Source organism: Drosophila bipectinata, chromosome 3L, assembly GCF_030179905.1.
Source record: "Drosophila bipectinata strain 14024-0381.07 chromosome 3L, DbipHiC1v2, whole genome shotgun sequence".
Classification (NCBI taxonomy): Eukaryota; Metazoa; Arthropoda; class Insecta; order Diptera; family Drosophilidae; genus Drosophila; species Drosophila bipectinata.
The window spans coordinates 10662696-10688580 of NC_091738.1; the positions used below are offsets into that span (position 1 = coordinate 10662696).

The following is a 25885-nucleotide window of genomic DNA, read 5'->3' on the forward strand; positions in this document are numbered from 1 at the left end:
GCCCGATTGCTGCCTGCTGGGGTTGCTGCCTGCTTTTGCGGCAAGAAATAATAAAGCAAAAAACATGACAATTGCAATTGCGATTGTAAATGGAAATGAAAATGGGAATGGTATAGTGTATAGTGTATACTATATGGTATACGGCAAGCTGGCCGACTGCAACAGCAGCTGAATGTGAAAATTAAATAGATACAATTAAACATCCGCTAAATAATAAAATGTTCCAATGTTGCTGCCGTTGCAGCTGCAACAGCGGACGTGGGGGAGTGGTAATAATTAAGTATGTTGCAAAAAAATAGAAAAAAAAGCACAAACTATATTAAGCAGATGACGGTGGACGGTGGCCGGTGACCGGTGGGGAAAACAAGTGACAAAGTCATAAAATTCACAAATATTTTCGAGAATGTTGCGTGGGAAACTTTTACGATAAACACAGAATTCACTCCGCACCTCCTTAGCTTTCTTTGGCCAAAAATCGTATAGGTCCGGAGGTGGCTACAATGTTGTTAGTGAGGTAACCAGAACTTCTTAGCTTTATTCATACAATTTACTACAAATGCACTGGGAAATAATAAAAATGAAAATTGAGAATATTTTTATAAAAAGACAAGGCTACCTAAAAGTATTTCTATTTAATTCAAGTTACTAAATTCTATATAGCATTTGTTTAAATATCTTTAATTATTTTTTGGCTGTGTACTTTTCTTCCACCTGGCTGCCAAAAGCAGCCGTAAAAGGTAGCCTGGCTTTTATATAAAATGCAAGCTAACCATAAAAATGCAGGCCCAGGTCGGGGCAGGATCCCTTCCTCACACTTGCCATTTATTTATGTTATTCCTTGGCCTGGCCCAATAAAAATCCAGCCTGTGTTTTAACTACAATGTTGGCGGCTGGGTGGCAACTGGCTGAGCAAATTGCATTATTTGTGTGTGTATGCTAGGCAGCCATCGAGTTGATTTCTCTCCGCTGTTTTGCACAAATTTGATTAAGCAGAACAGAGTACCTCCTGCCATCCCAGTCCGTATTCCTATCGAGACGCGCCGCCTTGTCAAGAAGTCATCGATACTTTTGCGCAATCAGCGCAATTTGTGTGCGACGATGTCGAAGTCGAAGTTCGTCCTGCCAGCCAGCCTGCCAGCCACAGCCTGAGCCTCTGAGCCTGGAAATCAAATTTAATATTATTATGATACACTTGTGCGGCAAACGAAGCAAGTGCCGATTCTCTCCTTGCCTCGCAAAATTTTTCAAAAAGGGTGTTGTCTGATTCCTAGCCTGACTTGCTCACAACCACCCTTGGTGGTTCGGCAAGGGTCTTACACTTGATTATATATTCCAACATATTCACGGCTCAATAGAGCAGGAGTGCGTCGATTTCCTGTGCGCCCTCCCATTCATCACTCCCCCAAACGTATTCTTTCTTTTTTTTTATATATGTATGAAAATAATAAGTGAAAATATTCATGTTTGGTTTTAGCGCACAATTGCGCACGTATCGATATGAGGACGAAGGACTAAGGACTCAAGGAAGGGTTGTCCTTGCATTATTTATGGATCTCACACTTTTAAGCCAAACATTTGGATAGAATTTAAAATCGCAGCTGTTCATAAAATATTCTATAACTTGTTGGCAAACTAAATACATATATGCTTCTATCTTTTTTTCAAATTTTTATAACCACAATTCTTAAGGTTCCTTTTTTTCCACTCAATTAAAAGCTGTGGAAAAGAAAACACTTCTGGTATGCCCTCCGCCCCTCGGAATATGTTTGGATTTTAGTGCAGATTTTTAACATTTTATATTGCACGTCATTACAGACAATTAAATGCAAAGTAGTTTCCTGCACTTGCCTCTGCTTCTTGCTGCTTCTTCCACCTTAACTGTTCACTATGCAACCACCCACTATATGCACCCCGCCCCCTTTATCCGCCCACACGCGGTCAAATGCTAAAAACAAAAAAAAAAACGAAAAAAAAAGTTGAGAAGTTAAATGCCGACATCTAGTGGCGTGTAGCAACAACAATGCCGAGGCATTCATTCATATGTGGCACACACAGCAACGGCAACAACAACAACAGCAGCAATCATGGTAGTAGCAACACCAAAACCAACAACAACAACAAGAACAGGCAGTGATTATTGCCGCAACAGAGCACATTACACTTGTTGTTGTTGCCTGTTTTTAAAATACTCTAAAAATGCGGCTATAAAAATGCAGTAAATTATTTAAAAATTCATAAAAAAACGAATACTAAGTTTTAAACATTTGTTATTACTAGCTATTTAAATAAATCATACATTTAATATACAAATTTCTTTGTAAACAAGGCCTATTTGAATAGAAAAATACGACCAATTATTTTATTTGAAAAAAAAATCTTAAAATACTAGTGTATACAACCCTTGGTGTTTTTTAATCTACAACTTTTGCCATTTTTGTGGCTTTTTGTTTTAGTTTTTAATGTTTTCTTTGTATGTGTTCCATGTTGCTTTCCTCACTCGCTTTTTGCTGTTGATTGCAAATCTACATACGGACTGACGGACAGACGGACGGACACACGGACAGGCGGACTGAGGAGGAACTAGTCTTACTTACTTACACTCGTATGGAAAAGATAAATATCAGAGGCTCTGACGTTGGGTTTTTAGCAAAAGCAGCGACTGCAGAAACAGTAACAGAAACAGAAACAATACCGACATACAAGAAAAACAATTATTATAAATACATATAGTGCATAGTGTTTAGTGTATATTGTAGTGTTGTTGGATTGCAGTTGTGTTTCATGGGTCTACGCAATTCAGTTTCAGTTTGGCCCACGACTGACGACAACTTCCGCCTCGGCCTGGCCTGGCCTCGAATCGGTTGAATGAGGTTGCAATTTATGCCACTTGCTACTTTGCCACTTTATTATTATAATACAGAGAGAAACACTTTTTACTTGGTTGCTGCTTTTGCCTGCCTGTCCATTATTTTTGCAGTGTTTTGTAAGCGTTTTTTTCATCAGCATGTTGCAATTGATAGTCGGGGAGTTGGGGTATGAATTATTCAAACGCTTTTCAGGAAGTGCCTTACTTTTTGAGTTGTATAATTTATGGATATCCCCCTTCCATCCTCTATGGTGGAATATATATTGAAAAAAAAAAAAAATAAACCACCTATTGGTTACAATTAATTACATTTTTACATGATCCAGCAAATCGCATTAGGCTGACAAATTGGCGTGAAGAGCAAAAACCATAAATGCCAAATCACAGACCCCGAACAAAAGTCAAAAGTCGCATTAGGCCAAATGCAATTGCCGGCAATTAGAGGCGGCATAAAAAAGGTAAATGCGGATTACAAAATTAATAAACTCGACCCACGCACAGGCTGAATAAAACAAGGGAAAAACTAAATGCTGGCAAATTATTTAACATTGACAAATTTCCAATGTGGTCGGCAGAAAAAAGAGCCCATTAAATATGCATAACATAAATAACGAGCCACGAAAAATAGTAGGAGTATTATTATTTTTTTTTGTTTATAACAACATCAGTAAATCAACAAATTAAAATTTGTGCATTTTGTTCGGAGGAGGTGTGGCTGTAAAAATGTGGCAAAGCAGCAACAAGTTACGGCAACATGTTGCCACGGATTCAATCTGCCACTGCCACTGAATGCTGTTTCTGGCCAAAAACCACAAAAACCCGGAAACCACAAATATTTGGACAAACACACAAACATAGTGGAGTATTATATATATATGCTATATGTACTTTAAAGGCAATTGTTTCATTGCGTAATGGTAGGCCTGCAACGCACACGCACACAGCAAAAATATGCCGAAATCAACGCAAACAGATTCCACCAAGGCATCAGAATCCTGCAGCAAGGAAGCTGTCCAAGTCCAAGTCCTTTCACACAAACAGCCCCCATAACTGTGCTACCCCCACAGTACACACTTACTTACACACTCCCATCTACAGATGTTTTCGAAAAACTGCAGCTGTGTTTGTGCGGCTTCAAGGTCAAGTACAAGCCAAGCAGCCACCCCAAAAAAAAAGAAAATACAAAAAAAATAAAACCCAAGCGAAGCAGAGCAGACAAACGCAGGACACCGAAAGACATCGCAGACATTTCCTACCCACTTTGCCATTTTCCAGCCCCAACCCACACTTTGCGGCACATTGCCAACATTTTTGGGCGGCAAGTAGGACGGGCCAAAAAGGGGGGAGTGGCTGTTACTTTTGGCGCTTTGCTGCTGCTGAGGGGCTTCTAATGTGGTTGCTTGTTGCCACTTTTCCACCCAACTCGTCCTGTTCCTTTTTGGAAAAAGGTAGACTTTTGAGAGTCGACATGATATTTTCACGCTTTCATTGTTTGCTCTTTTTTTTATATCCGGTTTATAAGGAGAAGTAAGGGGATATCATTTCTTTAAACAGCTTGGTACATAATATAATTATAAATATAAAACAAGATCATTTAAAGTGTCTGATAATAAAATTAAATAGCTATCGAGCACTTTAGCTAGTTTGTAAGTCCTTTTATTAGCTCTAAAAATAATTAACCCTTAAAAGCTTTAAATAACTACCTCTTATCTCCATAAAAAATTAAATACATATTAATTTTATTAAAAATTTATAAACCTTATATGGTACTAACAGATATCAAATAGTCGTTGCCTTGACTCCCATCCTGTTTCCGTTTTTTGTCCTTTTGTTGGCCTCACTTCCCATTTTACCAAAACTGAAAAACAACTTGTTGAGCTCGGCTCTTGGCGAAGCTTTAAAGCCAAGTCGAGTGCAAAAGCGGCAAGCTGGCAGGAAAATCGGAAAAAGGGAAGCTGAACCGAGTAAGTAGCAGGAGCAGTTGCATTCATTCAGTAGCAGTTGCAAAACATGAACAAGAAAAGTCCATCCGGAGTCCGCACAGTCTTGGGGAGAATTCCGAATTGGCTGGGGTTGGTTGCACATTTTCTGGGGGGGAGGACAACAAGAAAAAATTGGATATTATGGAGAAGGGGTGCACACTCGCTGCACTCTCGACTGGGCGGCCAGAAAAGCTGGCCAGAACTCCTTGAGAAAAGTTTGCGGTTCGGCTGCACAAGGAACTATGTATGAAAACCACAACCTTGCACTTGCAGCTTCAAGTTTGATTTAAATATGGAATTTTGTTTACTTGTGGAAGCTTACTGTCTCTCAAGGAATTTCTTTCCTGTCCTTTGTTGTAAATATGTTATTGTCCTGGCCTGATTATTATTTTCTTTTGTCGCCCATCTGCACATAAGTTTTTCGGTTAAGAAAAGCCCGGCTCACTCACTCGCGAGAACAGAAAAAATATTAAAAACTCAAAGTCAGACAAGGGGGTTTGGGTTGGAAGGAACACACACCTTTGGCACCTTTGTCTGTTTGTCTGTTTCGGATTTGTTTGTCACTTTTAATTTGGCACGACGGCGTAGAACATCTTCCGCATGTGCAGCCCCCCTCAACAGCAGTATAAATGTTAGACAAAGGGACAAAGTTTTGTTTGATTCCTTTTGTATGTGCAGCCAACGGCGACGAGGCAGAAAAATAATTATCATTGATACAAAAGCACGGAAAATACTTCGATGCGTCGGCAGGTGAGCTCGGCATATATGTTAATATACAACATATACATTTGCCTGATTAAAATGCAACGTTGTCGGGTGCTTTCGAACAAAGGACAAGTCGCAAAGTCTCCTTTAGTTCTCATGCACATTCCCAGCAGCAACAGCAACATTTCCCATCAAAAATCTATAGCCCAGACACCCGGAACACAGATCCATCAATATGAGAGAGTGCTGCAAATAAACAAATTATATTAGTCATCTAATAATAACCGCACACAAAAATCTGGCCAGGGCTCATCAATTTATTATAGATTTGCTGCGGGCATCGTTGGCAGGATGGGAATGCCGCTCGGTGAGTGATTTATGCATTTTTGTTGCAATGTTGCATGCTATTTTGGTGCCGGAGGTGTGCGGGTGTCGCACTCCATTCAATATTTTATTAATCGCATGTTATCAATCAAACAACAACTACAATCTGCCATTGTCAGGGCCGTAAAGTGTCCAGAGACAGAGCCCGAAATGGATCAGAAATTCAAGCCAAGGGGTTACAGTAGGGATTGCTGAGGAAGGAAAAGGATTAGGGGTTCTTTAAAAGGATTAGTGATTAGGTTTCAAAAATTTAATCAAATATATTTCCTTAAAATGTTTATTAAACAATAGTTTGAAACTACACCTTAAACACTTAACAATTGACATTGTTAGTCCTGGCACGTGGGTCCATTTAGGCAGCTTAACCCGTACCAATAGGAGGAATGAGTGGCATAGAACCGAAGACCACATGCCACACACACGGCGTATGCGTAATGCGCAAATCAAAATCAGAAATTCGAAACCACCGATTGCCCCCAGCCAGGAAAGACTTGAACCTGCCAGCCCCTTTAAGGCTGCGGCTACTTAGCAACAAATTCGATTTACCAGACCGGATTCTGTCTACGGCCTGCCACGCGCACACTTAAGACGGACAGAGGCCCGAGTCTCCGGACTCCGGAGATTTTGGGCGGAGGCGAAGGCGGATGTGGAGGGTGACACAAAGCGGGCCTTTGAGCGGGAGGAGGAGGAGGATTGCCTGGATAGAAGGATCCTCCTGCCGACCAGCCTAGTGTCAGTTATTAACGCAATTAATTCAATCATTATTGAATCATGCAATGCGCAAATGCGAAACGTTGCAGCTGTAGATGCATCTGCATCTCAGCATCTGCAGCATGTGCCTCATCTGAGCTGTTCCCGGAGTCAAAGCACCATAATCATCGCTGGGGCCTCGGATAATGACGATAATCACCGAAAGATGATGACGATGAGAATGATTATGATTCTGTTTGGTGCCCCGACAACCCCTTCGTCCTATGACTCCGTCCGTGCCACCTCTACCCCCTCCAAAAACAACGTCTCCCCGTTTAGTTTGTTGCTGTTTGCGATGCCCAACGCACATATTTGTCATGTCAAATCGCATCCAAAGTGTTACGTCAAAATCAGTCTACCCACTCCAGCCCCGGCCAGGCCCTGGCAGTCCGTGGAACCCATTTGGCAACATTTTCATTAAATATGCCCAAAGTGAAGTTGCCATTCCCTGACAGTTTATCAAATGCATACCCATCCCACCCCCATCTGGCATCGGACGGACGCATAGCACAAATTAGCTAGCAAATTGTTTGGCACATGGCAGGGCAACAAACTGTCGGGGATAATGGTGAGGGTCCTGGGTTGGTGCTGGGGCTGGCGCTCGGTATGGGTCTGAGGCCATGCCACATGGTGCAAGGGGGTGGGAAATTCGATCAAGTGCAAAAGCCAAAAACTAAAACTCTTTCGAATCAGCGCCGGGTAATTGTCGGCCGTATGCATGATGAATACTTTCTGCCGTAATTTGATATTAGAATTGTTGGCCAAGAGAGTAAAAACAGGGCTCAGACCCGAAGTTGGCAATTAACTTGCCAGCGAAAATAGGCTGTTTTTTTCTACCTCATTCACATGATAATAGAGACGAACATTACAGGTTTGTTGCACTAATAAGAGAACCTGAAACCCTCACTCCCAGACTTTATAAAAATCAAAACAATTTTCAGTTTTCCCCACTTCTTCCAATTTAAGATTTAATTTGTCAAAACGCCCAAAGGTAGGCAACGAAATCTGCCTCCCTACCGCGAATTAGTCCTTCAATAAATGAAAATGGATAGGATGTCTTCATTAAGTAATAACACAAATCAATTGCATCCGCTGCATTGATAATTTGCCGATAAATAATTAATTAAGTCCCCGACTCCGGAGCTCCGAACACGCCGCAGGACAGGAATTTTTTAATCATCTGCCGCATACTTTGACACTTGAGGCATCCGCCACGCGACGAATTTTCCACGCCAGCCGAAAGTGCGACATTTGACGCCAGACTGCAACACTGTGGCAAGGGGGTACGTACACAAGGTTCAACCGGAGATGGGGCATGGGGCATGAGGCAGTGGGAACCACAACGGAAGAGGCTGAGAGTTGGAATTATTATAATAATTGCATTCACCGCCGAAAAAAAAAGAAAACCGAGACCGTTTCACCGACCATTCGCCGCCAAGTGAAACAATTTTTCATTTGGGATATCAATTTGTTGTTTACATAATTGTAAAAAATGTTTTCAATAAACAAATTATTTGATTATTATGGCCGCCAATTAAAACAAAAGACAACGCGAACGGAAAAGCGACTGCGGATGCGAATCCAACTCCGTAACAGCCGTGGCGGCAACAAACAAAAAAGGCGAGGAAAACAAGAAAAATCTGTTTATCCAGGGGTTTGGAGTTTTAAATACTGTGGAATATTATAAAAATAAAATTACATATTGCTTAAGAATTTCTAGTCTAATTAAAACCATAGTTCCGAATCTTAAATAAGCTAGAGGTATGTGATTAAGGTATTTTAATATACTAAGTCTTTTATTATAAAAACATATACTTAGAAGATCTAAAACCCTTAAAGAATCTTTATAAAATATAAAAATTATATACCCTATATTTTCTTATACCCCTTAAAACGACAGTTACAAAAAGATAGTGACAATCAGATGCAGATGCAGATGTTGAACAGGACAGAACCAACCGATTCAACCGCGGAGACCAACTGAGAGCAGGAGGTGGATAAACTGTTTGCCGTTTGGTTTTCTTTTTTTATTTATTTTTTTTATTGTTTTTGGATTGCTGCCAGGCATTTTCCAGCCTCACTTTGAGTGTTACGGAAACTGAGAGGGAAAATGGGAAAGGTCCTGCTCTGTCGGGGGTTCGAAATATTTAATTGCCTTGTATCGCGGTTGGATGTGCCACGTAATAAAAATATTTACAAAAGTATACAGAATCGAAGGAAAGATAACTTTAAGTAGTTTGAAAAGAGTTTTTTTGTCCAGCAAATAATAATACTTCATTAATTCAGAATTTTTAATTCTGGTGGCCAGATGCCCCCCGATTGCAATTACATTTAAATCGAAGATTAATTTTCATGAAGTCACTGCGATTATGGAAATTCACTGCCAGTCACTCCATCATCAATGTCCTTCTGTTGTTAAATTATTTGCATTTTATTTTTATATTTTTGCCATTTTTTTATTGTTGTTATTGTTGCTGCCGTGTCGTTAATATTGAATTTTAATTTGTAAACCTGACCGGGGTCAGGCTGCATTTGAGAGTGTGTGTATGCTTGCCAATGTATCTTTGAGCCGTGACAGATTGCCTGCCGCGTTCTTGTCCCGCTCCCGCTGCAAAACCCCCTCGGCCGGCCACCCCCTTCTTCTGGTCAGTGCAACAGTAAGTTGTCAATTAAATTTGGTCAGCCACATCAAGCAGCGGCTCTGCCGACGTCTCTGGTCGGGACTCTGGTCCGGAATGTCCTGAATGTCCTGACTCTGCCTCCTCCCTCTCGACCGATCTCCGCCGTTTGCTTAATTTATATGTATCGCCCGTGTAATTGTCAATATGCCAATAAGCTGCGTGTGGCAATATATATAAAAATAATCGAATGCCGGGTAAGAGTGACCAACCTGAAGCTGCCAAACAAAAAAAAAAAGGATAAAAGGGAACAGGAGCATGAAGGAGGGGAAGTGATTGTTTGTTTCAGTTTATTGAAAGCAGAGAAATCAATCGGAAAAGAGTCAGCGGTTCAGGGCTGCAGCAAAAAACAGGATATTATAAAAATGAGGATACTTTTTTATACAAAAATTACCACCTATAAAAATCAAAAGCAAACAATCGAATAAATTCAAAACATAATAACATTTATTTAGATTTAAACGGCTTTCTGTAAAAAAAATCTCTTTCAGCATTGTGGCAGTATAATCCTTGATGTTAAAGGATTATTTATCGTCCATTTGATGGAAATTTAAGTCCTTTAGAGTATTTGCCAGCCCTAGATCAATGTCGGCCAACAACAATTCAGGCGGCAATAATAACAAGTTACGCATACGCAACGTGTTGGACGTAAGTAGCTCAAAAGTGTTAAGGATTCAATTAAAGCGATACAAACACACACACAAACACTGTAAAGGACATATACATGTACGTGTGTGTGTATATGTATGGACATCGAAATGCAGATACAGTGAGATGGTAAACAAAAGAGCCGCAGAGCTATAATTCGATTATGGATTTTCCGCCATATTAATGCGAAATATTCGCATCGCAGTCAACAAAAGCAAAAACAACAATGCCCAGAGAAAGGGAAGAAGGAGTCACAACCATAATGGCAACAGAAATTATAAATTACGCGACGGATGAAATGTCAATGCATGCAGCTCCTACTTAATTCATTTATTTAATTAAACGAGTTATTAAAATACCCAAGGATATACCCACTGAATCGATTAGTTGAATCCTTTCAAATTACAAGGCACTTTTTGACAAAAAAAAATAAGGACTTCTACTAATAACCAAGTAGTATGGGGGAGTCTTTGGCGGAAAACCCCACACCCAGACCATGGAAAATTCATTGTTGGTTATACAAATAGAAATGCACTTGGAGAACTTTATGGGTTTCGGTTGCAACGGCTGAGGCAACGAAAACTAAGCTAAAACTTAAATATGCAACAGGAAATATACGCCAATCAAGTGCCAATCTAGAGAGCTGACGGCGGCAGTGGCAACAACATGAAATGTCTTTAAAATAGAACGAAATGTTGGGAGTAGTTTGCTTCTATATATGTACAATATATATATATTTTGTAGGAACTAAGGCTTTCAGCGTAACGTCTTATGACCTGAAAAGTGGCAACGAAAGCGGCCAACCAACTAACAAACCAACTGACGGACAGCCAAAGACCAACTTGGCTAAAATCAGCAACCCAAAAGACCCTTACCCCTGCAACCTGCAACCTGCCACCAGCAACCTGCAACCTGCACACAGAATAATGTCTTACTGACTTTTTCTATATGCAAAATATTTTTGCTAGTCGGTTGCATAGATTAACGAAGTAAACTTTTTGTGCAAATATAGCCCACCTTCACCATTAGATGGAAAAACGGGCCTTGAAAGGGTTGATTAAAAAAAAGGCACTTAGAAAAAAAATTAAGAGTCCTATTTAAATAGAAAGAAGTCTATAAAACACAAGACTTTTGAAGACATCTGTTAAATAATTTAAAATTATTCCTATATTCAATTTATAAATCTACCTCTTTTTTCTCTCTGTATAAATCTAGAAACCTTCTGCATATTGAAGAAAAGTTATTGAGCCACGCGAAACTTTAAGGAAATCTCGGCTCTTTCCTCTATTTTCCACTTTGATGATGCAACAAATATGCATTTTGCCAGCGTAAATAATTTATTAAATTTTATTGCTGAACGACAGGTACAACCAGTTTTTGAGACTGAGAAAGAATGAGAACTATGGAGAACTAGAGAGAAATTGAGAATGCCACTGTGTCAGTTGATGGGTCTGGCCCTCATTGTTGCTGTTGCTGATGTTGTTGGCTGTTGTTGGAATGGTTGTCGTTGTTCGTTTCGTTTTATGGCTAAATTGCAGCTAGTGTCTTGTGTATCTTCTGGCCCTTTTTTGCCCAATTTCCCCACTTTAGCTTTCCCAGGTGAAGTTTCTGCCGCGCTCTGTCTTATAAAAAATGCAGCCGAACGTTGAATAATTCATTATGAATTGAAATACATAATACTCATTTTGTTGCTGCATTTGAATGTTGCACTGGGAATGAACCAGCACCGAAAGCCACTCCAGCTCTCAAGTCAGCCATTTTATTACACCGCCCAACCACCCACTCATCGAGGCATCACAACCCACCATCTTAACCCACCCGAATTTAGAGCCAGACGGCGGCTTAATTGTTTTTCATATTTTAGGGCCACACAACTTTCTCCCGAGTAGACAGCCGCGCGAAGGATTTTTTGATGTGCGCACATAAAATTTAAAATTAAATTTAGCCAGGACCTGGGGAAGACATTTTCTGGCAGACAACTCGCCATTTCTCAGGCTCAAAATTGAGATGAGATAAGGAGAAGTTGCCAGGACCTTGGGTATCCAGGCAGGCGACCGCAAAGGTAGCGTTGTGAGTCCTTAATCAGAAGGCTAGAAGGACCTGGCTTTTTACTCGCCTTTTCATATTTATGGGCATTTGCATATTTTAATTTATTTATATAAATAAAGTTGCCTCCAAGAAGCCATCTTATCTAAATGTATATACAAATGTCAAGGGTTTTAGGGAGAAAGCTCTTTTAATTGCTTTTTCAAATTATATTTTCAAACGAAAATCAGGCCAAAATTTATTTTATATTTGTGTTCTCTAGTATCTGTCTATATTTTAGAAACATTTTGATTTTAATTTACCGTAATTCAGTCTATTTGATATTTTATTTTATGCAAAAAACAACATTCATTCGAATAGATAAACTACACCTGTCAGTTTGCAATCCTGTGGCTTATTTTCTGTGGATATCCTTTATTCACCCTGCTATACACACACACATACAGGATACACGGGAGTGAAACTTGTTCAATGGTTTTTGGGAAGGTTATAAATCACGCATCTTTAATGGTCGCTGGCCGTAAAAAATATGCCAAAGCCGTGCCAAAATATTTTGCCAATATAAAATGGTGCTGCCTATTTTCGGGCGCACAAATTGCAACAGATGCAGACGACCTCCCTCGATGTTGTTTTCTTTTTTTTTTATATATTTTGTTGTTCTCTTTTTTTTCGATGTTGATTGCAATGTTGTTGTTGGCAGAACATTACGGATATAGGGAGGCACAGCGTAGCACGTGCCACGAGCGGAATAAAATGTGAAATAAAAAAGAGAAGGGCCGAGAGTCAGTGGCGCGGTTTATAATCTAATAAGCAATCAATGATGTGAAAAAATGACTGGCAAACCGTTTTAAACGCTGCGGTGCACCGCAACTCGACCACAGCAGCCACACAACAACAACACCATCATGGAGGGTGGTGGGGCATGCCACCCCAAATACACCCAATCGAAGTGATTTTGGAGTTGGGGTAGCAGCTTTTGCATTTCGACTGTTGGCTCGTTTTTTTTTCTGACTTTGACCATTTGGCTGCACACACAATTGTTGCATGCAGCAGGCTGCAAGTGTGGCACAAAAAAAGGGAAACATCACGGAGGCTGGGGGATTTTGGCCATCGGCCACTGTCCACTGGCCACCGGGACGCTAAGGGGTTGTGGCAGAGGCATATTCTATAAACTGTAAATGCCGCACAATGACAGAGTGTCAATTTATTAGGTGCCACAATTTATGACGCCGAAAACATGAAACAGAAACCGATACCGATACTAGCCTGGCCTGGCCAGTCCCGGCCGTCCTGCGTTTTGTTTACATTTTAATTTTCCAATAATTGAATTTATTTTTCTTTATGGATATTTGTATTAATTGGCATTTAGTTGTGCATGGTTGCAGTTTGATTTGATAGAACAGTATGCTCTTCGGGGGCGGAAAATAGTTTCAATTTAGAAAATCCGTTTAGTAATCACCCTCTCGTTAAACAAAAGTAATCATAACCTGTGAATAATATAATAAAATTAATTATTTCATTAAAGTTGGAATCGATTTAATAAATACCTAGCCTTTGGAGCCAAAGTTTGAAATCGAACCAGACTATAAAATGCGTACTATATCTGCGTGTACCTCAACTTTTCTCTATATTTTAAACTTTTTGTTCAGTTTTCTGTTCGTTTTTTTTGTACCAGTTATCGAGGGAGGCTACGGCGTTGGCAATAATTTTTCTAATCGCTTTTTTCCGCCTGTTTTGAGCCGGAAAAAGTTGATCAACTCCCACTACTCCGGCTACTCCATATCCTTGCTGTGTTTTTTTCTGGCCTGTTGTGGAAAGTTGCGTGTATTTGTCGGCTTTGTTGTTTGTTTTACGTAAAAGTTAACGCATTATTTTGTCGATTGATCGCCGGCTGCCATTCCGAAACCAATTCAGTTGCAACCCAACCTGCGTTTGCGGAGAAAACTTTTCTCCACTCACACTCTCCCTTCTAAGCACAATGTATAAATTACTGCAGTTTTTAACAAACCAAATGATAAAAAATTGTGCGCACAACAGAATTAAACTTTAGTGCCGGTGCCAGAGCAGATTGGCTAAATGTGATTACCTCTGCAATTAGTCTGAAAAGTGTAAACCATTTAGACAAAAAAAGGGTTATATTTTAAGGTATAGGGTTAAAGTACCTGCACAGTATAGTTCTCATGAATATTTCGTAATAAGCAAATGCTAATTTATAAACCTTCCATTTCACTCCCCACTCTATAGAGGAGTGACCCCTTTTCGCAGTTTCCATACCCATGATTCCCATTTAAGCTTAACTCAGCGGTAAAAATTTATTGAACACTTCCATGCTCGGCATTCGTTGATTTTTCCTTTATTTCCACTCACCCGTAGCGAAAGCTAAATGCAACAAACATATGAGCAAATAGTAACCAAGCTCCTGCCCTCCGTCCTCCTCCAGTAGAGGACCCTTTCCGATTCCTCATAATGTAGCGAACGATTCCGTATTTTGTATAAATTTTACAGGCAACGTTCGCCGGTCGCTGTTCAATTTGTTGTTGTTCTTGATGTTATCGCCGGGCTATATCCTGCTTGATATATATATGTATATTTATATAGGTATATGTTATGAGTGGTGAGGCGGGGCGGTAGAATGGGGCACAGTTGTGTATGAAATATAATAAAATTGTACAGGAAATGACGAACAAGTCGAGAGCGGAGAAAGCCCGATGAGCGAACTGAAGGGCGGCTCGAGGAACATTTTAACCATCGAATGGTTTGATTATTAAATCCATGAAGTTTTTCCCCATACATGTATGTATATATGTGTGAGTGTATATATATCAAAATTCACTTGATTGCAGTTTTCAAGTGAAATCCTAGCACACTTCACAACGACTCGTTGGCTGCGCCTAAGGGCTGAGCATTGCAGGATATATGGTGGGGATGCCAGGACACTGGCGGCAGGGGCAGCGGATAGGTTGTAGGAAATATATTCCTATAAATGGGAACACTTATGATCCAACCCCCCTAAACTCCAAACCCCTTTCCTCTCGTTGTAATTGATGTTTCAAGTAGCAAAGTGCGCGCCAAAAACTAGAAGGCCCAACTTGATTTTGATTCAGTTTCTGCAGAATTTTAATGAACTCGAGTATTGGCTGCAAGTTTTGCGACTAAATCAAATTAAACCACATATGCTCCATCCTGTCTCTAAAGGAAAAGCCTAGGAAATGAGCTCGTCTTAGGGTTTGGCTTGGCTTTTGGCCAAAACTAATGCAAGTTTTTATCAGCATCCTTTTTCGCTAACCCCTTTTCGCTATTTACCCGCGCGATTCGCAATGGCTTTCAATAATGCTTTTCACGCTAATTAATTTTTGGTTTTACACAAACACGAACCCAATCACAGCCACCCACCCAACCAGTCACACACTCCCCCAAACACCCGTACTTTGGGCCGGCACTTGACAATTTCCTGAGCGTCAAAAGATTGGGAAATCCGTGCCAGAAGTCAGGGGGGTGATCCTGAACAAATTTTGTCCAGCCTAGAAGCATGAAGAATTTATTTCCTCCCTTTGGGACGTTAAATTGAAGGATTTTTTCAAAAAGGGTAACAAGGGTATATGTTTCTTGGGGTGAAAAAAATATCAAGAATTTTATGGCCTTCATAACCCATAGACCTCTTCTTACGGGATATCCTTTAGTCGTCACCCCTAGTACCCAAGGTTTTATTTATTTTTTCTCTGGCACTTCTCAACACATTGGACATTAAAGAATTTGTTGGCCTTGCCTTCCCTTTGGCGTTTCCTGCTGCGAATTTGGCTAAATTGCATTGCCGGCACAACAGAGTCTGAGGTAAGGTCTTAATCTGAGGCAACTGAGGCTTGTTGCTTGAGCGAATCAGAAATTGTGGCAGCCACCCCGCAACCCAATACCGCAGAAGTGCCGCACAAGTGCTGCTTGACTTGGACTGTTTTCGAAGGTGGATGGATGGGTGGAAAGATGGCTGGATATTGGGAATCTACTCCTCCTTCATGCCCAATTGATGCGGGCTTAACGCCTCACTAGAACGCCAGTTATGGGGGAGCTCTACGGGTTTTTGGGTTTAACCTGAGACTGCCTCAAAAAAAATAAAGGTTTCGGTTTCGTTTGGCGTGGAAATCGCAAGGAACGCCTTTTTCCCGGTTCCCTGACACGGGGCGTTTCCAGACAGAAAATGGTGGAAGATGCGAACGCCCCAACGATTAAGGATAATCTAATTTGAAGAGGCCAGGACAACAAATTCCCCCCAAAAACGAAGAGCCATTTGGTACGTGATTTATTTCAAAACAGCATATACTTTAGAGAAGTACTATTAAAATAATAAGTATTTAAATTATTGCTAATCAAGATTTCAATAATTATTTCAATAATTGAAACTGGCTTTTAAATTAAAAGCTGCAACTCATTATGCAAATTATAATCCCAAGAAACTATTGACATAGAATTTATCTTTGATGAAAATTTTCATTTAGGATTTAATTTCTTCTTACCAGAAGTCTATATTTATTTCTCACAAGTAGGCTTAAACGTTTCAAAACAAATGCATAAATTCTCTGCAAAAGATTATACATTTTCAATCGAACTTAAGCTTTCCAAAATTCTCAAATTTCGCTTTAGAAGAGATCTAAATTAATTGAACATTTTCAGAGTTGTGATGATGAATGCTTGTGTTTAATGAACTGGATTTATTTTGGCCTTAGAACGTATTCGTTTCTTGATTCCCATTGTGCCAATCAATAGCCTGATTAAATTGGCAAGCTGGCCGGTTTTGGGGGCCGCATATAGGAATCCGCCAAGGCAGGCAATCGCTAAGCCGCATAATTATATATAGAATACATAAATGCAGATGCACAAACTACGCAAACGTGTGGCAGTGGGTGGGGCAGCAGGAGGATATTCCATGTAGACCCTGCCCGCATCGGGAGGAGCGCAACTCAACTCAACTCAACTAATGGTCCATTCGTGGCACTTGGTTATTGACGTTGGACTCGAATTGTATTAACAATGCAAGCAGCAAGTGCAGCAAGAGAAGGCGGGGGGAGGGAGGGAGGTAGAAGCGGAGGCGTTGTTGCAACCGGAGGGCGGGTCAAGCAGCAAGCGGCAACGATTCGCTTTGATGCCAAAATCGAAGCGTGGTCAACTTCATTTCGCTTAATTTCGTGTTGAGGCACATAAATGCGGTACAGTCTTAACAACTTAAGACAGACACTTTATCAGATACAAAATATTAAAATGTTCAGCATTTATTTTAAAAATATTTTATAATAATTCTCTAGATACCATATTTAAGAGTTAATTCCTAAGACAGTTCCCTTCCTAGAAGTACAACTGTAGTTATAGATGTTTACAGAACTATGCGCGATGCGTGTCCGCTAATCCGGTGGATATTGGAGAGAATTTTGGAGGTGGGCGGTGGTATGGTGTGTGGGGCGATCCAAGCGATAGGCAACTCCCTGTGCCACCCCCGCTGTCCCCTTTCGATGCATGCCACTCAGCTATGACATTTTGGCAGCGTCGAGTGCACCAAGACTGTCAAATGAGTTGTAATGAAATCTCACTCAGGACTCTGCCACACACACACACACAGACGCACAGTCAGAGTGCAGTGTGTGTGTGTTTCAGTCAGCTTTGGTCAGCTGCACATATAATAAATAAATTATTTGGCATTTGGCGTGGCGTATTATTGAAGGCAACTGCAGCAGGGTAACCGGAGCAGCACACACACCTATTCCTATTGCGACATACAGCAGCGCCATCTGTCGCCCGCGTTTTGAGGCTGACTTGGGCATTAGCGTGATTAGCCTGAATAGCTTCTGCAGGTTCCAGTAACAACAACTACTAAAAGAGATACTTAGAGAGCTTAAAGATTTAATTAAATTTAATTCAAAATTATAAAATTTTTATTCATTTTTGAGGATATAAAATTTGAAAAACCTTAGAGTTGGAAGCGGATTAGTCACCCTTCCCAAATAAAGCAATTTCTGATGACGAAAAGCAAAAGAAACAACTTTTGAATAATATATAATTTGCGGCGTAATGAGCCGAAAAGTAAATCCATCCATTGCATGTTCGCGGCCCATAAAAGTAGGCAACGATTTCTGAGAACATCGCTATATTGTCTGGCCTAAGCGCGGAGGTCCTGTCGCTGGCAAGGAGGCAACCAGAGCAGTCGGAGCAATGGAAGGCAGAGGAGCACTCTCAGTCAGTCACATGGCAAAAAGTTACAAGTAATACTTAACGCTAAATGGGCACAAGTGCCCACCTGAGCCAGTCCCACTTCAAGTCCAATATGTGTGTGTTGTTTTTTCCTATTTTTTTGTTGTGTTTTTGCCATGCTTGGAAATGGTTTTTTTTTTGTAATGAAGTTATCGACAAGGTGGATCCGAATCGCAGCACTAACTAACATATGTAGAACAATATGCAAATGTTACTTTGTTATGCAATTAGTGAATTCGATGCAAGGCACTCGGCACTCGGCAAACAGACAACCGCAGCGCCACTCGAAGGTTTAGCCAGCCAGTTAAATTGCAATTTGAATTAGAATTGTGCTGGCAAGGATCGCAAGGAGTGCTCAATAGATTGAGCAGGGAAATATCCTTCAAAAAGGCTCTGAAGAAGTCCTTTGGCTAACTCATCAATTTTAGATATATGAGGTTAAGGTAAGATCAGAAATATTCAAAGGAAACTAAGATTTAAAATAATTTTTTTCATAAAAGTATAAAAATTCATATTTTCCTCTGAAAGTTACAAAAACCTTATCATAAGCAATAGACCCTATTTCGCCTCTTGTCTGAACAAACATAAAAAAATGAAATTAAACCAAAATAGGTCGCATTTGCATGTCAATCAAAACCAAAAGGATGAACCTCTTGGTGGGAGGGAAACCCATATCGAGACAAAAGGATACACCGCATTGAGTGCTAACCAAAGCGAGTCACACAATTAATTGAAGGACCTCTTGTCCAACCAGGGGATGGCTACAGTATTAATTCATATATCTGATTCTTGAATTTCTTTTCCGCTTCACAGGCCAAAATGATGGAGAACTCTCACGCCTGGATGGGTGCCACTGGATCTACGCTGGCAGGTTTGTAAAGGAATCACATCCAACCAAAGAAACCCTATATTTATATATATATATTTTTGATCCTCCAGCAGACAGCTACCAATACCAGTTACAGTCCATGTGGCAAAAGTGCTGGAACACCAACCAGAACCTGATGCATCATATGCGCTTCCGCGAGCGAGGTCCTCTCAAGTCCTGGCGACCCGAGACCATGGCCGAGGCCATCTTCAGTGTACTGAAAGAGGGCCTCTCTCTGTCGCAGGCCGCCCGCAAATACGACATTCCGTATCCCACTTTCGTCCTGTACGCCAATCGGGTGCACAACATGTTGGGACCATCGATCGATGGTGGGCCGGATCTGCGGCCCAAGGGGCGGGGCAGGCCACAGCGGATTCTGCTGGGCATTTGGCCGGACGAGCATATTAAGGGTGTTATCAAGACGGTGGTGTTCCGGGACGCCAAGGACATTAAAGACGACAGCATCGGCTCCCATTTGCCGCCCTACGGACGTCACTCGGTAAGTGATTTGAGGTGTGATCCTTGGAATTGAACTAACTGCTCTCGGGTTAGCCCGTGTTTCCCCTGCAGGACCTCTCCCTGAGCTATCCTGGCGCGAGTGGCGCCCTGGCCGCGCCGCCCAGCTCCCTGGCCTGTCCGAACGGCAGCGGTCCTCAAGGCGGGGTTGGAGGAGAGCCGCACATGTCGCAGGAGACTGCCGCAGCGGTGGCCGCCGTGGCGCACAACATCCGGCAGCAGATGCAGATGGCCGCGGCCGTGCAGCATCAGCACGGGGAGGCGGGGCCGCCGCCCGTTCCACCCGGCCTGTTCAACCTGCCCCCTCATCCGGGGGTGGGCTCGGTGGCCGTTCCGGGATCGGGTGGAGGCAGGGCCAGCATATCGCCGGCCTTGAGTAGTGGCAGTGGTCCGCGTCACGCGCCCTCGCCCTGCGGTCCCGCTGGCCTGTTGCCGAATCTGCCGCCCAGCATGGCCGTCGCTCTGCACCACCAGCAGCAGCAGGCGGCGCACCACCAGCAGCAGCAACAGGCGGCGCACCACCACCTGCAGCAGCTCCACCTGCAACAACAGCAGCAGCAAGCCGCCCACCTGCACCACCAGCAGCAGCAACATCAGCAGCACCACCACCACCAGGTGCCCCACAAATCCGTCGGCGGTAGTGGTGGTGGTGCTGGTGGTTTCGGTGCCAGTTCCTCCTCTCAATCCTCGACCCATCCCTCCAAGGCCAAGGGAAGTCCTCTGCGCAGCGAAACCCCCCGGCTGCACTCTCCACTCGGCGATCTCGGCCTGGACATGGCCGGCTACAAGAGGGACTTTTCGCCCAGTCGACTCTTTGCCGAAGATCTGGCCGAACTTGTCGGCGCCAGTGTCTCGTCCTCCTCATCCTCCCAGGCAGCTGCAGCCGGTGCAGGGGCCGGAATTGATAGATCCGGAGCGGGATCCTCTGGAGTGGATGCCCCCAGTTCTTCGAGTGCTGCGCCAGGAGCCATCAAGGTGGAGCCCATCACCACGACTAGCGAGTAATAAGGATTTAAAAAGCGAAATGATTAATGAAAGTTATGAAAGGATGAGTGAAAGGAAGGGATCTAAAATCTGAAGCCCATCAGGAGCTGCTCCCAGCAGCTTTAAAAGCACATCTGTAAGCACCTACACCTTGGAGAATTTTTTAAATAATTTCCACAACTTTAAAAACAGTATAAACATTTTATCAAACATATCCCTCAAGGGAAGTCCATAAGAACTCCATAATAAAAAATAAAAAGCAATAGACCAGAGAATATTAGTAATACTAATATTCAAAATACTTATTTGAAGAAAGCACAACAGTTTTAAACATTTTTAAGGATTTTTAAACCATAAACCCCACAACAGCTTCTCATCCTTTTAGTTTTAAAAATGAAGTATGTAAATAAGCTAAATCAAAAGAATGTATAAGGTTTCGCTATATTTGGCCTAAAACTATAGTTAAGCTCAGTTATTTAAATTTATAAGTTAACAAAAATAAACAGTTTCCAAGGTGTAGGTGTTTCTCATAAAAAATAGTGCTAGTTTTCCTCTAGCTTCCTCTACGCGATCTTTGCCACCTAGTTTCTATTCCTAGCATACTTATTGAATCAAAATTGAAAGTATTATTATGTTATAGTTCTTCAGTCTAACTAAATAAATAGCGATCGATCTCTTTAGTTGTAAGCAAACACGGATGTGGAAGATGGTGACCCGGAACATTCCACGGAAATAGAATTCGAACCTAAACAGAAACTAAAAACTGAATGCCAGTCCCCAGCAGAATAATACTAATTAAATGTAAAACAAATCAAAAGAGTTTAAGCGGATTTAACTTGGTAATTGTGTGCCCGAATATTATTTAGTATATTATTTAAAAAAAGCGAGAAGAAGAAATGTACAAAATTACTAAAAAAAACACTATAAAAAAATGAAAGAAATTAAGGGAAGCAGATAATTGCTTCAAATGCAAATGGAATCAACTAAAATTAATGTTTAGGCTTAAAAAAAAAACAATTAAAAAATGATTCACAAAAAATGCCTTTCGGAATTAAATTCAGCGATGAAGAAAACCGCAAACAAAATTTGTAAAAAAAAAAAAACAACGTAAACTAAAAACAAAAACGAAAAACAAGTGAAATTTTTTAAAAACGTATTTATACAAGCAAAATTTTTAGACAAAATTTAGAATCGAAATTTTTGTATAACGATAACTGCTGCGATGCTGTCGGCACTGTCGGGCGACTTAATTTTAGATTATTGGATACCCGGACGTTAACCCTTGTTATTAACCCCTCTGATACCCCACTAGATCCCCTTCTAAAGTGCCTTTTCTAGCCTTAATTTGGACTCTGCTCCACTTCTGTCCCCAAAACAAAAACGCCTTCAGGCCGAGCATTTGCAGCAGGATTCGTTGGTTTATTTGAAAAGTCTGGCGACATTATGAGGAATATATATGCTGAGTATATAGCATATATGTATATTTTGTTTCGTTGACACCTTTAGGCATACTTTCGGCAACGTTTCGTTTTGGCAAGCACACAATTGATTAATCGGACGAAAGTTAATTACGATAATGGATAAACACGACTATTTTTGCATACGCAAGAACTCATCTACAATAGCCATAGCCCGTATATACGTACATACATATATACAACTCAATCACACGATATAAGCATCTATGTAATCCCCATTCCCATGTCCCCATAGACGTCCCCCATTTGATGTTCCAACACAAGTATCGAAACCTATTCAATTAATTTCGGAATAGAATGTATAATGTAAAGAATGGCAAGAGTTAGAAATATAAACAAAAATCTCCTGGATATGTGTATCTTTGTACGGCCTGGACGCGTCCAAGTCCAAGTCCAAAAAACTCAACATTTTCTATCAACTTTAGTGCAAAACTTTATGTTCAAATTAACTTTAAATGTCGAAATGAATGTTCTAATTAATCCTAGAAAACAAAAACAAAAAAAAACGTGAAAAACGCAAAACATGGAAAAACCCAAAACGAACAAAAGTATTTTATAAAAACATTGAAAAGTAACCCAACTCGGATTGTAGTTTCATTGTTTAACAACCATGCTTGGAATGCAGTATCATTTAATGTTGCATTTCATGTAGGATACTGGACATAATCTTTGGGGTTCTCTCTCTGGGGGCTTTCTCCTGACTCTCAGAGCAGGATGGGTGTGGCCTCGGCCGGGGGCTGATTGATCTCCTGATGGCGCTGGAGGAGGCCCAGGCACTGATGCAGGCACTGGGTGCTGGCTGTAGAAATGGCTTTGAGCAGGAGCAGATCGGGATCAGTGGGCGAGAAGGAAGCACAGTCGATACTCTCGATAGCCCTGGCCAGAGATGCGTTGCTATTGAAAAAAAAGGGAGTTAGTAGTTTGTTTCAGAAAGTATGGAGGATCTAGTACCATTGCTCTGTAAGAAACAGGGCCTGTCGAGCGGACACCATCGCGTCCGAGGCGGCCAGCAGCTCGCGCGGCGGCAGAGGTGATGTGTTGCTTATGTCCATGGCCTTCATGTGGCTCTCCACCACCGCTCGGAGTCCATCCACCCACTCCTGTCTGGCCCGCGCATCGTTGGCCCTCAACTTCACAGTGTCGCCCGAGGCGCAGGCGATGGCAAAGGTCCTCGAGTCCTCGTCACTGGGATAGACAACGGCGCCGGCCAACTGCACCTGACCTCGCGGGGCACTGGCCAGGACATGGGGCGAGGGCGCAATGTCGTCGCCAACAGTGGATGAGTCACAGAGGTAGTAGCTCAACGATCCCGTCTTGGCGTCCACAGAAAACCAACGATATTGCCAGCCTGAAAGGATGACATTATATAAAATCGAATGGACGACATCAATTTGTATCTACGTGCAAATTTTATCTATGATTCACCTTTCTGGTTGAAGATAAGTGACTATGGAATGATAAGACTGAAATGAAGATGCCTCAAGACCAACAGACTCCTCCGGAAACCTCACCTTTCATCACATTTGTGTATTTGCTAAGCTGCCCGCTGAGCTTCAGCTTGGGCGATTGGCTTATGATCCTGTTCAAGTTGCTCTCCATGGCTTCGGTGGCCCGTCCCAAGAGGGTGCTCCGAGGGACAGAGTCGGAAGTGGGCCTTGTCTTGGCGCAGAGATTGTTGTTGGCGATTCCTGGCTTTATCGCATAGTTTGGAAATGGAGCGTCGTCGGAAGTAGGCGTAGCCGGAGGCGGTGGGCGATGCTTCTTCTTGCGCTGGCGGAGTGAGTTTTTCAGTTTTCGAAAAATGTTTGCAAATTACATTGACCAACAACAGCGATTTTCTTCTGTTGTTTTTCTCTGAGAAAAAATTGAGAGAGGAAAAAAACAGAGTCAATTTTCTCTCCACAAATCTGGTCACGTTAAAAATTATTAGAGTTGTTGCTAATAGAGTTTAAATATTTGTATGTTTTTCATCAACATAAATCTCAGTTTAAAAACTGATTCACGATTTTCGCTTCTGTTTCTATTTATTCAAGAATAATTAAATATATATTTGAAAATTCCAGTAGGACCGTAAAGTACGACTCAAAAAATACCAGTGTGTCGAAAGTCATGTAAAATGTATGTAAAAAAATATACAAAAGATATTCGGAAATAAACTTATATTTTTGACGAACCCAAACAAAAGTTCTTTAAGGAAACCTTCCTTATTATAATGTATGGCTTTAAAACTCACAATTAGACAAAATCCATTTCATAATATGAGTAAAAATTTGTATACAATAATTATCGATAAATTTTGGTATTTTATCAACAACCCTAGAGAAAAGAGATACAAGAAGAAGAAGAAGTAGCCGAGACGGGAGAATTTCGCGGATGATGGAGAATATATAGATATAGATATATCCTCCCCCGATCTTTATGACCGTACGTTTGTGAAATTGATTTTGTGTTTGAGTTAGGAAAATATTGCAATTGGCAATTGGTGGCGAGAAAAAGTCGCAACAACAAATCATTATTGGGAACCGTGTTTGTGTTTAAAAATAAGCAAGTGTGTGTGTGCGCCCGAGTGCGACTGTGTGTGTATGCGCGAGTCTTATTTTATGCTTATGTTTTTATGCGGCTGTTTGCGTGACGGCGTCAGTTGATTTATGACATTTAACATATTCCTTGCAGCACCCTCTATATAGAGCCCCCGGCTCCGGGCCCCCTATTTTTCACCCTCGACCGGAGTCGCAAACTCCCCCACCTCCTTGTATCTGTCTGGTCGGTGTATGTGTGTGTGTGTGTTTTGGTATCCCCCCTCCCATTCGCACTCCCCTTAACCCGTCGTGTGTCGTGTGGCAACAACAAAATTTTAATAAAAAATTTAATTGATTTAATTAAATCAGTGTTGAGAGTAAAATAACTTAAAGTTTGTAAAAAGTGAGATGAAAAAAAGTGGTAATCCTGAAGGTTAATATCCAGCTGAGACCACCTATGGGTTAACCGAGAGAGAGAGAGAGAGGGGAGACTGAAAAACTCCACTTTTTTAAAAATAAACTGCGTGCCAAGCTAAAATAAATATGCAAATAATGTGAAAAAAAATACATTTTGCTAATTTGTATCTTTTGTTTCTTCTTCTTTCCATCCATTTTCCAAATCCAACCAACCAACCCACCCACCCAAACAAACAAACAAACCGCAACAACAACAACAACAACATGAAAGAGTGACCATGAAAATGCCAACAAGAAATTTTCGAAAATCAATGATTAAAAGCCAGGCCAACAAGAGTGCACCAACAACAACAACAAGGCAGCAAAATAATAATAAAAAAAATTATAATAATAATACTAATAACCACTAAGTGAAATTCGAGGCTGGACTCCGTTATGCTGCAGTGCCTCTCGTCGGATTAAAATCGGACCATCCCAGCCCCCTCTATAGCCCTCCTCCTCTTAACCTGCTGCCAGCCAAGCGACTTTTGTGGCCGAAATGGACGGCCAGCGAGCCAGGGATCTGCTGACACTGCTCCAGGAGCGTGTGGTCTTCCTCACCGGCGGCAGGGATCGCAGGGGCGGGCCGCTTCTCTGCTTTCCGGCCACTCCCCGTCGGGATCGCCTCAAGCCGGAGGATCTGCGTCGGCTGCTCAGCTACCTGATCAGCATTCCCAGGTGAGATTTGCTCAGAATCGATGGAGAGAGTCTTGGTATGGTATTAGAATATATGAGAATTGGTTCTCGGAAATAGTTTTAAATTTTTGATTT

The 25885-nt window shown here is 41.5% G+C and overlaps 3 protein-coding genes across 7 annotated transcripts in view; 2 read left to right on the forward strand and 1 right to left on the reverse strand.

The window, feature by feature from the left end:
- Window positions 1–20819, forward strand: part of bab1 (bric a brac 1) — a 56259-nt gene extending 35440 nt beyond the window's left edge. Inside the window, exons 2-4 of one of the 4 annotated variants that reach the window (XM_017248568.3) lie at window positions 19107–19164; window positions 19233–19660; window positions 19714–20819. In XM_017248568.3, coding sequence (XP_017104057.2) covers window positions 19107–19164; window positions 19233–19660; window positions 19714–20682 — 1455 coding nt within the window. In that variant the 3' untranslated portion in view covers window positions 20683–20819. The remainder of the gene's footprint in view (window positions 1–19106; window positions 19165–19232; window positions 19661–19713) is intronic. The other 3 variants (XM_070280411.1, XM_017248569.3, XM_070280412.1) reach the window with 3 other exon arrangements.
- A 1601-nt stretch (window positions 20820–22420) lies between these two features.
- On the reverse strand, window positions 22421–24014 carry LOC108130143 (oxysterol-binding protein-related protein 11). The gene is made up of 3 exons (XM_017248488.3): window positions 23651–24014; window positions 23091–23487; window positions 22421–23033 (listed from the first exon to the last, which is right to left on the reverse strand). Exons 1-3 carry the CDS (start codon window positions 23736–23738, stop codon window positions 22844–22846), a joined length of 675 nt encoding a protein of 224 aa, XP_017103977.2. The 5' UTR covers window positions 23739–24014; the 3' UTR covers window positions 22421–22843.
- Window positions 24015–24410: 396 nt separating this feature from the next.
- The window catches only part of trio (trio Rho guanine nucleotide exchange factor), a 38227-nt gene continuing 36752 nt past the window's right edge, over window positions 24411–25885 (forward strand). For both annotated transcript variants that reach the window (XM_017248513.3, XM_070279294.1), the window contains exons 1-2: window positions 24411–24563; window positions 25347–25792. In XM_017248513.3, the coding sequence (XP_017104002.2) occupies window positions 25614–25792 (179 nt within the window). In that variant the 5' untranslated portion in view covers window positions 24411–24563; window positions 25347–25613. The remainder of the gene's footprint in view (window positions 24564–25346; window positions 25793–25885) is intronic.

Excerpts from the sequence above, each read along its gene's own strand:
- LOC108130143 (XM_017248488.3), bottom strand. The coding sequence starts at position 23,738 with ATGGAGAGCAACTTGAACAGGATCATAAGCCAATCGCCCAAGCTGAAG. Across the intron at positions 23,488-23,650 it reads ATACACAAATGTGATGAAAG|GCTGGCAATATCGTTGGTTT; the intron begins GTGAGGTTTCCG and ends TCATCCTTTCAG. Across the intron at positions 23,034-23,090 it reads CTGTTTCTTACAGAGCAATG|CAACGCATCTCTGGCCAGGG; the intron begins GTACTAGATCCT and ends TTTTTTCAATAG.